General features: G+C 41.0%; 2 protein-coding genes across 9 annotated transcripts in view; both read left to right on the top strand.

The window, feature by feature from the left end:
• LOC137997830 (beta-1,3-galactosyltransferase 5-like) overlaps window positions 1-480 on the top strand; it is a 9,467-nt gene extending 8,987 nt beyond the window's left edge. For 4 of the 5 annotated variants that reach the window (XM_068844108.1, XM_068844107.1, XM_068844106.1 and 1 more), the window contains one exon: window positions 1-480. This exon is cut by the window's left edge. The gene's annotated coding sequence lies outside the window, so the exon portion shown is untranslated. The other variant, XM_068844104.1, reaches the window with a different exon arrangement.
• Window positions 481-4,276: 3,796 nt separating this feature from the next.
• Window positions 4,277-12,732, top strand: LOC137995050 (beta-1,3-galactosyltransferase 5-like). 4 transcript variants are annotated; one of them, XM_068840629.1, is made up of 4 exons: window positions 4,277-4,295; window positions 5,478-5,615; window positions 6,436-6,571; window positions 10,348-12,732. In XM_068840629.1, exon 4 carries the CDS (start codon window positions 10,417-10,419, stop codon window positions 11,509-11,511), a length of 1,095 nt encoding a protein of 364 aa, XP_068696730.1. In that variant the 5' UTR covers window positions 4,277-4,295; window positions 5,478-5,615; window positions 6,436-6,571; window positions 10,348-10,416; the 3' UTR covers window positions 11,512-12,732. The 4 variants fall into 4 exon arrangements, with proteins under 4 accessions (XP_068696730.1, XP_068696729.1, XP_068696732.1 ...); XM_068840628.1 differs by lacking the exon at window positions 4,277-4,295 and having other exon boundaries at window positions 5,456-5,615; XM_068840631.1 differs by lacking the exon at window positions 4,277-4,295 and having other exon boundaries at window positions 5,456-5,689.
• The last annotated feature ends 336 nt before the right edge of the window (window positions 12,733-13,068 follow it).

Here is a 13,068-nt window from a genome sequence, read left to right as displayed (position 1 = left end):
GGCTTAGTAGTTATCTATCGGGCCTCCCACCACTGCGAGCTGGGGTTCAATTCTGGCCTCGGCCAGCATGTGGGCTGAGTTTCAGTCGATCTCAACCTGACTCCGAGGGTTTTTCTCCGGGTACTCCGGTTTTCCTCCCTCATCAAAATCGACTCACAGCTAATTGACATCTAGCTGTGGTGCTGTGCTCCGACATCAAATATAATACTGTACAGCGGCAGCCAGAGGCGCCTTTGCATGCTTTCAGCCCGATGTCGTGAGCCGCGCCCTTCGCAATTCAGTCCTCGACTGTAAGTAAGGGTGATTAGCACTAGCAATATTTATTTTATATTTATTTTAAAACAAATGCCAACCGTGACACGTCAGAAATACCAACCGTGACATGTCACAATAGAGAGTTTAAGAAAGGACAACAGCGGTCGTCAACGAAAACGTTACTCCAAAATAAACCTTGGCGGCAATGTAACTACTATCCAAACTTTTTCCTTTGTTTTCGTTGAAAAGCATGGCTGTTGATCACGTGAATGAAACCCCAAGAATTGTGCGTAACTTTGTCGTCAAAACTTAAAAATTTGGTTTGTTGTTTTGTGGAGTACAGGTACGGTAATACGAGCAACAAAAACGTCCAACTTGTCTCGCAACATTGCTGCGAAACTAGTCGAAAAGCGATGTTGCGCGTTTTACATCCCACACACAGCGTGCGGCGTGTCGCAGAAAGTAGAACGGACCTCTACTTTCTGAAACACCCTGCAGTAACTTGCAACATTTTTAATTCTTTTGTTGCAAGACAGGTTGTGCGTTAAAACGCACATGTTGGACGTTTTTGTTGCTCGTATTATCTTACCTTACGGCAAAGAAGTGCATTGAAATGCGTGCAACACGTGCAGCACGAGTATTTTTTCCTTTTTTAACCAATAATATTCTTGCTTGGTTGCGTTGTCGTTGCCTAATGCTCCCTCGATACCCCCAAACAAGTGAGCCTTATCACAGGGTACTGAAACGCATAATCATCAACATTGCGTCCCAGGAGTTCAGTCTCAATTCTCATACCCAGAAACCTCGGACTCTTTGTTCAGCGGGCGTTTGTCACAGTGATATGGGAATCCCCGAGTTTTGAGCATCGCTAGTGATAGGGGCATCACCTTCGCACATCACTGCAGTAATAGGGGCATTCCCCGATACCCTCCCGGGATGCCCAGATTTATAGTAGCGTTTTGGCATCCTATTGGGAATTTGAGAATGGGGATGCCCATATCATTGTAACAGCGGTCGATTCTCCTCTCCAGGACACTGGGTATTCATATGTAAAGTAGAACTAATTACCATCACAAAAACTTCGCACTTAAACTCGCTTTGAAGAGGAGGCAGACATGACCTCTGCGATGTCAATGCAAAGCTCTACCAACTGATTAAAGAAGCCACTCAACTCGGAGGTCATGGGTTCGAATCCCGTTGAAGCCAATTGAAATTTTCAGACAAAAAATGAGATAAATTCAAACAAGTTTCTTTGATAGTTGGCCTGCAAGAAGTGAAGTTCGGCCCGACCGTTAGCTGTTTTTCGTATAAGAGCCGTTGCTACAACTTCCCAGAATTTCACGAGGCTTCTGCAAACGCTTTGACAAGCAATCACGCAGACCAGTGTATAAAATCGAAAAAATAATAATGGATTTTACATCATCATGCGTCATTTTAAATCATCATTTTAAATGCAAAAGGTTAAAAAAAATCCTATACTACTAGTAACCTCGGATTATTGAAGTGTGTTCGGCAATGGCTTTGGAAGCAAAGGAGAAGGCGGTAATATTGGCATCGAGGCTGACATCTCTACTTAGGGAGCATTTTGACTCCACTACCCAATCAGACACAGTACGACTAACTCAATCACAGCACAACTGTTGTACATACATGGGCGTGTAGGACAGCAAGCGCCACAAGCCGGTTTATTTTGCTTACCATATGCATACAAATTCCGCTCCAGCATAACAATACGTTAGCATACTTGATGGTAATGACCTCCTAAAAACATGTTAAAGGAAAAGTACACTGGGCACCTGCCGGATACGAAAACCCAAAACCCTTCGCGAATGAGGGAACGTATTCTCCAAACCCTATGCAAGTACCACTACCCCATGGAGGCTAAGGGGAAAAGTTAACAAACAAACAAAAAAAAAGTAGGTGAAGAAAGCTGAACCTAGACTGATTCAAATCTCTAACGGTTCACTATTTGTACGACAAATTACCCATAATCCCCACCAGACAACCGGACCCAGTCCACTGGTCCGTGCCGGCAAAATATCTATTTCTGCCAATTGCGCAGGCTACAACTGTCAGAAATAGCATTTTCCATTTGACAGAACTGACCGGTGAGACAGGGCATTTGGCAGCAACTCTACAACGCCTTCAAATTAACACCTTTCGATGATGATATACGCTCCTCCGCAAGAATACGATAGATTAACATGCAAGTTCTACTTCAAATTGTTGCGTTGTCTTTGCAAACTGACGAGTCTGGCCGGCCAGTTCTGGTAAAAGGAAAGCACCGTTAGACAAGCGGAGATGTTATGAAGACGATGCATTTGCGTAAAGAATGTCTATTGAAAGTGTCCGTTTGCCAAAAACCAGCGTGTCACTGGTGCAAATCAATCACGAGGGGAACGATCCAACCTCGTTCTCGGGGCTTTTCTTCGCTTGAGAAAAGCCCTGGGGACGAGGTGTGCATATGACATCGACCTAAACCAGGTGAGTCATCGATATGTCAGCGGAGTCTTGAAAGATGATCACTTCGTTTTCGCTCGCTCCTCGCTCTCTCGCTTCTGATCGATCGCGGCGAGGATTATTTCAGAACAGAAAACGAAAACTTGTTAAAACCAACCCTACGCACAGGATACCCAAAATTATAAATTTCGTTCTCCTAACGTCCAACGCAATTAATTACTCTTTAATTCAATACCTAAATGAAAGCTAATTCTCAACTGATCCGTACACTACTTCAATTCTTAAATCCAACCTTAAAGCAAAGTGATTTTTAATTACCTCTTGAACGATAACAATTATCTGAAACGTACTCGTTCACGCAACTTTAGTTTGGGAGTTAACTTGTCCAATCCCGTTAGGAATCTTCCCGGACCAAACGAAAGAAAGTAACGTACGTGGCAACTTTTCAAGAAGCATCTTTCATCTTCAGCCCTTCTTATATTGACTATTAGTCACTTCCGGTCTTTTATACCTCTCTAACCATTCACAGTACACCAACTCTAATATCTCCGCAGGGTTTCTTTCTTTCTTTCTTCTATTTTGCCACGTCTCCCGCTTATGTCTCTAAGCAGTGAAACTTGTCAATTTTTCTTCATCTGCTATCAGGCCATTTCCTTCTCAGTGCATACAACTTCAACTCTAAACGTTCCTTTGCCCAACTGGCAAGAAACCCTTCTCAACTTTTTTTACACACAGTTATACGGATACAATAGTTTATTCTATTCACGACATGGACGATGCACTTTTACGTCAGACTACATTACAACACGGCTTAGTTAGCACTTTTAAAAGAGATTTATTAACATAAAGAAAGGTACTTAATAACAATTATTCACCGAAGTGGAGGTAAATGGTGGATATTTGATATCCACCGGTATATCATCGGTATATCCACCACTATTCGCCTCCCCTTTGGTAAATAACTGTTTTTATTAGTAATACACACAAATTGAATAATCAGCCGAGTTTATCGATTAAATACCGAAGCAAAACTAAAAGCCATTTTGTTTTTCTCCGTTTGCCCAGAGGTGAAAAGTACTTGCTATCAACTCCGAGATAGCCAATCAGAATACGCGGAAAAGACCATTCGATTGTGTGGTATATTAATACACACTATTTCAAGGAATACAGATAGCATTCCTACGACTTATTAGCAAACTGCATATTTCACTGGGGCGACAAATAAAAAGCAAATGCATATGGTAAGAAAACTATTTTAAGTGAAGAAAAAAAAACTTTGTGACAAGACCTTATCTCCATCAGATCTCAATAGTTTGTAAATTAATGGTTAATACTGACTCAATCACGCGTGACAATTTTGTTGTTAACGAACTTCTTGAAGGGCATCCGGGATATAGTTTCGAATTGATTTTCAATGAGAGCAGTGAAGCAAACTGCTTGTCAACTCTCAATATTTCTTTTCGCAGCTGCACATAAATCACCTTACTTAACTTGTTGAAATTTAGATTCTCAGGAAAAAGGAGCTTTAGAAAGTGATACTAAATGGTTCAACGATGCTTTTCTTGATGCTTCTCCGACAGGTAAAAGAATTTGTTTTGATATGAAACTGAGGTTATAATTTATGGTGGAATGGCAGCATTTCCCAGCAATTTTCCATCTACTAGAAAGATTGGCTTTGAATCAACGGGGTCCAGTTTGATCTACAGTGGCGAAGTCAACCGTTAAAAGTCTTCGCAATTATTCCATCTCGTTGTGCGACGTATCCCAAAAAGATTAATTGGTGCAAGTTGTTTCAGAGTAAAAAAAGAATGAAAGATACACATTTGTAAGCTCGCGTTGTCGTCAAAACTTCAAATTTGGTGATTTCACGTCGCTGTCAAGCAGTGTACAGCAAAAAGGTGTGTAAAAAATGCGTGACACAGGCACGGCACAATTATTTTTCCTCCTTTAAGGACGGTGCCTACTAATTGAAGATATTTTTGCCCCGGTGTGTGATTATGCAGAAAATGTAGATCGTAAAAGGTGTAATTGAAATCCAAAAGAAAATTGGGGGTAACCACGCATTTTTCAAAGATAATTCATGAATAATATTTGTAAAAAGCTTTGAAATACAAAGCAATGTATGGCGTTCTTTCTCAAATTGAAACTAAATTATCTCTTAAAAATGCATGGATACCCCCAATTTTCTTTTTGGACAACAAGAGTACTTACTAAGATCTACTTTCTCCGTATAGTTTTAAACCGCGCAAAAATATCCCTGTATTATCCGAGTATCTGGAGATGCGCAGAACGTATGCGCAATAACAATAGTAGGCACAGGCACTTAACTAATGATATTGTTTTGTGTTGTTGCTGTGGCGTTTGTCATTTCTTTAACTCCCTATTAGTAACCGCACTTTAAGCTAATAGAATTCCTTTCACGGTATCTATTTTTCAAACTTTTTGAATTTTTTTCAATCGCACAAGATCGTCGGAAACTGAGCGTGGAGTCATACAGAAGACTGATTTTGCCCGATAAATGACGTCATCCATCCAAACCGTTCCATAGCAATACGTATACCTCATCAATAGACCAATTTTGATATATTAAAATTCATTCCGAAACAAAAAGAAATAAATATAAGGATTTGTATGAGTTTATTCCCCAGAGCCTCGAGATGATGCCTTTTGTTTCGGAATGAATTTTGATATATGGAAATTGGTTTATTCGTTTTGAATTAATTAACTCTGCTCAGTTCACTTAAATTGTAATTGTCCTTTAGGTGTGCACATAGTATTGTTGTCAGAAAATGACAGTCCTTCATGTCTGTAGACTACAATGGCTACGTAATATTCCGTGAAAGACAGGGAAACACCACTGGTGCCAATTCGCTCGCACCAAAGACTACACTATACAGCAGGTAATTTCGATGTCGCATCCATCTTGGGAACATTGGTGCACTCCAAGGGACTTCTAAGGGCCACAGATAAAATTGTAAGAATAGCTTGTTTAGTTTTCACACTGAGTGAATTAAAACAACTTCTCTCTGAGACCATTAAACTCCAATGCAGGCAAATGGCGTTGCTTTCCGTGTGGAGGAGATTACTTGCCCATGAAATTAACGTTGCTATTCTATTAATAGGGACTTTAAGATCTTCGACGGCAACGTAGTCGAAACTGACTTAACCTCTAAATATAACTTTTCACTATAGTGGAGTCGATCATTCTGAGACTGAGTATCGCGCCGAAAAATGTGTGCTAAAGTGTTTGCAGATCGTGCAGCACGATAATCTTTGCTCTTTCAACCAATGATATTATTGTCTTTTGGCGTCGTTGTTAAGATGCCTTTCGTGACTTTCCGCTTTCTTGATCGCCGTGGAGGTTCGTTGTACTTCAATTGAAAACCGAGCCCCGACGCTTATGCGTTAAGTCTCGAGCAACTAGCCGATGAATGTTTCTTGTGACTGATGAAAGTTTCTTTGTTGCAAAAGGTAACGAAACGTTAGGCATTCATAAACCCTTTTTACATTTCGTGTTATGTCTTGTCGATTTGCGTGAGCCGGCCTAAATTCAACGCGTTCTCGTGGGCTAAGACGGCCCCACCTAAGATATTTTCTGTACAAATTGACTTAACTTTATGCTGGTTAGCGCCTTTTGTCGACTGATTATAATTCGACTGTCATGTAAAAAATAGATCACATACGCTAATCTCGGCTCCCTCGCGCATTTTTCTTTTTCAGCCGAGCTGCGTCCATTAACCACCTGCCCGGCAGCACTGACCAAATCTCGTGGCGCGTCGTCCAAAACCTACAGAATGTCGATTCAGTTTCAAATATCTGTGTGCATGGATACAAACAAGTCTTGAAAGCCTCTTAGGTAAGTGTTTCGCCTTGTAATAGCTGCGTATAACCTCGCGATGAGTTAGTTGACTACAGTTTTCAGTCAGGCGTTTAGTTGACAAAAGCCTTTCAACAAATATTAGCATACACTGAGTTTTCAGAATTCTCTGATTCGACATTTTTTTCTGACCGGCCTGAATTAAGAGCTGTTGATACCGTTAAAGGATCAAGGGCTTTTTCTTTAATTTAGCGCTCATCAGAAAAAACTAATATCAGAAGTTTGCCTCCCATACCTTGGCACAGTAGGCTTGTTGTGTTCGTTATTTAATAGTTGCAAAACAAAGATACGTAGTAGTCGTTTTTATTTCTCCTCCTTTGAGCACCGCATACAAGATTCTGCAGCCAGCAGCTCTCCTTACTGACCACACTTCATTCAAGCCTTTAGCAATTAGCGCGTTCTTAAAGGAGCGTAGATAGAGTTTCGAAGAACAATGAAAGTTTTGCCGTGACTTGAACATCTTCAGTTCCCACGACCTGCTCCCGTCTGACCTTGTAGCTCATGCAGTCGGTAGAGCAGCGCTGATCTAACCCGAAGGTCTTGGGTTCAATTCCCACCATGGTCAGAGTTTTTCTCTGTCCTTGTGTGGGCCCATTTCCATTAGTAGGGCTAACGCTCACATGGTTCATATGGGGTAGATACTTATCACTTCACATTACACTCTAATCAGTTAGGAGAATTGAAGAGTCGCTCTTGTTCGACGACAAGCAATTGTAAGGAAGGCTTTTACACTGTCAGCAAAATGTGTAGAGCTGAAATTGCATTATAATAACACAATGTATTTTGCGCGAAACCAATGTGGGCATTAGAAGATTTTGAAGCACGCTCGGGCGAACTCAATTGAGTCGGAGTAGATTAATTTGCTTATTTGTTAAATTCACGCGACGAGAAATGATGTGCCGAAAATCACGCGAACTATTTCCCTCTGAATTCTCAGTTTAAAATAAAGCACAACTCACTACTAGCGGGTTTCTTATTCACTTTATTATGATAACCTACCATGGCAAAAAAGCCGCTTTCCACACTTTGTGCAAGATCTTTTCATGCAGTAGCTCCTGCATCGCTGGATGGCTTCAAAAAGGAATTGAAGACCGGTCTTTTCAGAGAGGCTTTCTTATCATAGATTGTATTTTTGTTCCTTTTATTCTTATTTCTGAATATCAGTAGGTTATCTAGATTTTAGTACTTTTAGTATATTTAAATTACTTATTGTAAAGCGCTGTTGATCAGCGTATGTAAATAGCGCTATGTATATATAAGTGATTAAACTATAAACTATAAATTGTAACTCTAGAGGAATTCAGGATTAAATGATTGTCTGTCGCAAATATGACTTGAGATTGCAGTCAAGCTATTCAAAGCATAATGGATAAAGGGGTACGTTTACGGTTTCTAAAGAATCTGTGGAACTGCGTCGGTGAAGAAGTGCGAAACTGGGTTGATGATAAATTAATCACCGTACAGAAATTTGAAAGCTGATGTTTCGAGCGTTAGCCCTTCAATTTGTCAGAGCGAAGGGCTACCGCCCGAAATTTCTTCATGACAGTTAATAATTTACCATATCAACAGGGTTGATAAACCTTTTCTGTATTCAAAACATACATTTGATTTTATATACTCCGACTAATTCAGAGGCGACATTTAACCAATCATGCAAATCATCGAAGTCCAGAAGTTGGAATCTCTGCTCTCGAAACGTCTGCTTTATCAGGATAGGATGCAATCCTGCGCTGACCACACGATAGCTTGGTGAATGTTGCAAGCTACCGTAGAACCCCCTTCCTCCCACCCCTCTTGGGGTCCCAAAACTACAGCTGCATATTACTGAGCAGAAACCCATAAGGGTTGAAACGTGTAAAGGCCCCTTGTGTGCTGGGAAACAAGCTTCTGAATATTCAATTTGCTAAGTACCATATTTGGAACAACAAGAGAGCAACATTCAAAAAATCAGTTCGCACGAACACCGTGACGCAATACCACCAATGTGCTCGTGCGAAATTAACCGGAGCGAGGGGTTTTCAAATATAGTACTTAGCACTGAATATTTTGAAGCTGTGGACCCTGCGGGTGTCTGATATTAGAAATAGCGAAAAAGATAATTGGCTGTTGGGAATGCCGTTAGTTTAGTCTAATGAAAAAATTCATCGGCTTTAAAAGTCGGAATGGGTCACGGTAAATTATTATATAAAGAAGAGATTAATTGTAGGTGGTAACTCAAGGAAACTTACTCACGTGCGAACAATACTGCAACTTATTGATGATGTGAATAATTTTGAGCAACCGAGGCTTGGTGGTGAATTTTTGAGGATATGACGTCATTATGCATAAGTATTATTTGTACCTGGACCTAGTACCTCATTCCCCCCAAAATCAATGATGATTCCGCGCTAGTTGAAGCCCGCCAATTTTTTTTTCATTGAAATTAGGCGAAGGGGTGGTCTTGATTTTCCATTTGAAAAGTCCAAGATTGTAGCTCCCTCGAGACTCTCCGTGGTAGGGCGTCCGAACTAGTCAAGATCGAGAGCTTGTAGGATTCGGGTGTTTTCCCACTATCCCCGAGTCACCATCGATAAATAAATATCTTCGGCATTTCATTCACCGCGGGTAACATAAAACCTCTTTTTTCAGTACACCTAAAGGCCTGGCCAAACGCTCGCAACATTTCAACGCAACATCTTGCAACATTGGCCATGTAGCACTTATATTTTAAACAGAATTAACTGAATAGAGTGTAATGTAAACTGAGATTGCTATCCCATATGAACCATGTGAGCGTTAGCCCTACTGATGGAAATGGGCCCACACAAGGACAGAGAAAAACTCTGACAAGGGTGAGAATTGAACCCACGACCTTCGGGTTAGGTCGTGGGTTCAATTCCCACCCCGGTCAGAGTTTTTCTCTGTCCTTGTGTGGGCCCATTTCCATCAGTAGGGCTAACGCTCACATTGTTAAAATGGGATAGAAATCTAGCACTTCACATTACACTCCATTCAGTTAAATCTTGTAACATTGTTGGTCACAACATGTTGCATGCGTTTGGCCTCCCTGTTGCGATATGTTGCAACATGTTGGATGATGTTGTATCAAATTTGAAAACACTCAAATTTTTCGTGTAACATTTTGGATGTTGCATGATCCTGTACTCCCTTGGCCACGTTCAGGCCACATTGTTGGGCCTGGGCATGCGCGTTAGGTCCACTTCTTGCACGCCAAGGTCCTGGGGCACATGAACATTAACATGTTGCATTGAAAATGATGAAAATGTTGTGATCGTTTGGCCAGGTCTTAATATATAATAATCGCAGATAAATTATTTACCTCTGGACCGTGCGTAGCAAGGTCCGTACAAAAAACGACCGACAGCCAATATTTCCCAGTGCGGTCCCGAGCAAGAGAGGTTAGAAAGTTGTTTTTTATGTGGAATCTTTTCGTCTTAATTCCATCAGCGAACTTTGAACGGAGACCTTTTACATGTAAAAGGACCTGTCTTCTGCAAAGATTAGTTTCTTAAGGGAATGCTCAAAGTCGAAACTTTAATGACTAAACTTTAAATATCGATAAGATATAACTGATTAGAGTGTAATGTAAAGTGCTACTTTTTAACCCCATATGAACCATGTGGGCGTTAGCCCTACTGATGGAAATGGGCCCACAAAGTCTGTTGAAATATAAGTGATACACGGCCAACGTTTGCAAAACGTAATCCTTCCTTAAATATCTTGGACTGTCATTAAAGGCTTTTCTTTCCCTCCAGGCACCCTTCGACCAGGATTCCAGGACAAGCTTCTTCCAGAATTCATTTTCAAAAAGAAGTACAGAAACGATGCCTTGTATACGGAAACGATTTCTGCACTCAATTCTTTTGATTTTAATCGCTTTTTCGATCATAATGAGTGTTTTTTTGAACGAGTACATGTACGGAAAGAGTATTATTACAGCTAGGATTAATCTCAACCCGGAACTCGAGCATCGTATTAATTTGATGGACAAGAAGAACGACTCTTCTGTGTCAGTGCTGACTAGTACAAAAACGTCGCCTTCAACTACAGAGGCCCAGGGAAAAGCCTTTGTCCACAAAACGTACTTGCTATCACAAACGCGGTGCATCCATAAGGTGTTTCTTTTGATAATAGTTATCTCAAGCCCTTACAACTTTAAACGAAGATCTGCCATTCGAAGAACGTGGGCCGGTGGGCCATCTGTGGACGATAAATGGAAAACTGTGTTTCTTGTAGGTCAAGGGAATGGGGAGCGTTGGCAGAATGAACAGCTAGAAGCTGAGGAAAGAATGCACGGAGATTTAATAAGGGGGACGCAAAAGGAACACTATAGGAATCTGACCTTGAAGACACAAATGGGTCTGGAATGGGCGTCAAAATATTGCGATTTCCAGTTCTTAGTCAAAGCCGATGATGACGTTTTTGTTCATCCATATAACCTGATAGACTTCTTGAAGAAGCCTAAAACACCCAAAACGAAACTTTACATGGGCCGTTGCCCTCAGCGGGGAGTTCCTAAACGTGGTCCAGGGAAGTATGGAGTGTCATGGACAGAATACAACAAAAAAAGATACCCACCATTTTGCTCTGGGCCAGCTTATGTCTTATCTTCGGACCTCATCGCCAAGTTAGTGGATCTGTTTAGCGTAAAGGCCCCTTTGCCTCTTGAAGATGTCTACATTGGAACCTTGGTTGACAAAATTGGCGGAGTAAAAGCTGTTACGCACCCAGAGTTTCGTACGCTACAACGTGGACCCTGCAGATATTATCCAGGTATTTTTGCTTATCATACGATTAGGAACGAAAGGTGTATGTTTGAGTTGTTTAATTTTGCCAAGAATGCGGAAAGGGGCCAGACTTCACAACCTCCGAGCGTAAAAATCCCTGAAAAAAATAGTGCTGAACATCGAAAGATATAATATAGTTTTTCTAGAGAAGAGCATTGGAAATTTAGCTGTTAACAACAAGGGGAAATTCCTGTCGACTTGTTGGATGTTCAACTCTGAATTCTGAGCTGTCGCAGAAAAAAAGACGATACGTCGCGTTATAATTCACTCATTCCGTTTTGGTCTATACTGACTTGTGATAAATGCTTGGAAGGAAAACAAACATGGTGTGGAGTTAATCGTTTTGTGGACGAAAGTGTAAGTCGTCTGTTGGAGATGTAACCCTCGGTTCGTGCAACTAGAAATCTGGTAACTGTTTGGAAATAATTGCAGAAACTTCTCTTACTTTTAAAGAGAAACTGGTGAACTTCGTGGACCAAATATTGGACGTCGTTGGTGTAGTTAAGGTGCAGTTTTCCTGCTCATCAGCTGACAAAATAAGCATTTAAACGTCTCAATAAAACTACTTTTAATGAGGTTTGATAGATATAACTTGTAATCCAGTCGTGGCCCTCGTTCATATTAATAGTTGTAACGAATCTCTATTCCAACAAAAAAACAACTTAAAAAACACAACGCATTTGTATCCGAAATAAGCCATTTTAAGAATCGCTTGTTTTTGTTTTCAAATTTCGCGGGCCCTGAGTGCCACCTTTTTAAAGAATTGTGACATGTTATGATTGCCCTGTTGTTACAAAACAAAAGCTGTGTGTGTTAAAACGAATGCCAACAGTGACACGTCACAAATGCCAACCGTGACATGTCACAATAGCCTGAGAGAGTTTAAGAAAGGACAACAGCGTCCTCAACGAAAACGTCACTCCAAAATAAACCTTGGCGGCAATGTAACTACCACTTATTTCCACCTTGTTCATGTTATACAGTACGGACGAACTATCCTGTAACTGGATGGCTACATAGAAAATGAACGGATCATTATTCTTGGATTTCACGGGACGTCACCGCCGCCGTCTTGGTGTCCCCAAACCGTGAAACGGTGTCCATGTTAGTGTCCCGATCCATTCCTCCGGAAATTGAACTCTATTACTATGCAAAGTTTTTCCTTTGTTTTCGTTGAAAAACATGGCTGTTGATCACGTGAATGAAACCCCAAGAATTGTGCGTAACTTTGTCGTCAAAACTTAAAAATTTGGTTTGTTGTTTTGTGGAGTACAGGTACGGTAATACGAGCAACAAAAACGTCCAACTTGTCTCGCAACATTGCTGCGAAACTAGTCGAAAAGCGATGTTGCGCGTTTTACATCCCACACACAGCGTGTGGCGTGTCGCAGAAAGTAGAACGGACCTCTACTTTCTGAAACACCCTGCAGTAACTTGCAACATTTTTAATTCTTTTGTTGCGAGACAGGTTGTGCGTTAAAACGCGCAACATTTTTTAGAAAAGTTTCGCAGCAATGTCTTGTCAGACATGTTGGACGTTTTTGTTGCTCGTATTATCTTACCTTACGGCAAAGAAGTGCATTGAAATGCGTGCAACACGTGCAGCACGAGTATTTTTTCCTTTTTTAACCAATAATATTCTTGCTTGGTTGCGTTGTCGTTGCCTAATGCTCGCTCGATACCCCCAAA

Source organism: Montipora foliosa, chromosome 3, assembly GCF_036669935.1.
Source record: "Montipora foliosa isolate CH-2021 chromosome 3, ASM3666993v2, whole genome shotgun sequence".
In the NCBI taxonomy this organism is placed as follows: Eukaryota; Metazoa; Cnidaria; class Anthozoa; order Scleractinia; family Acroporidae; genus Montipora; species Montipora foliosa.
Note: the sequence above shows the minus strand (reverse complement) of the source record. Positions and strands in the feature narration are given on the sequence as shown.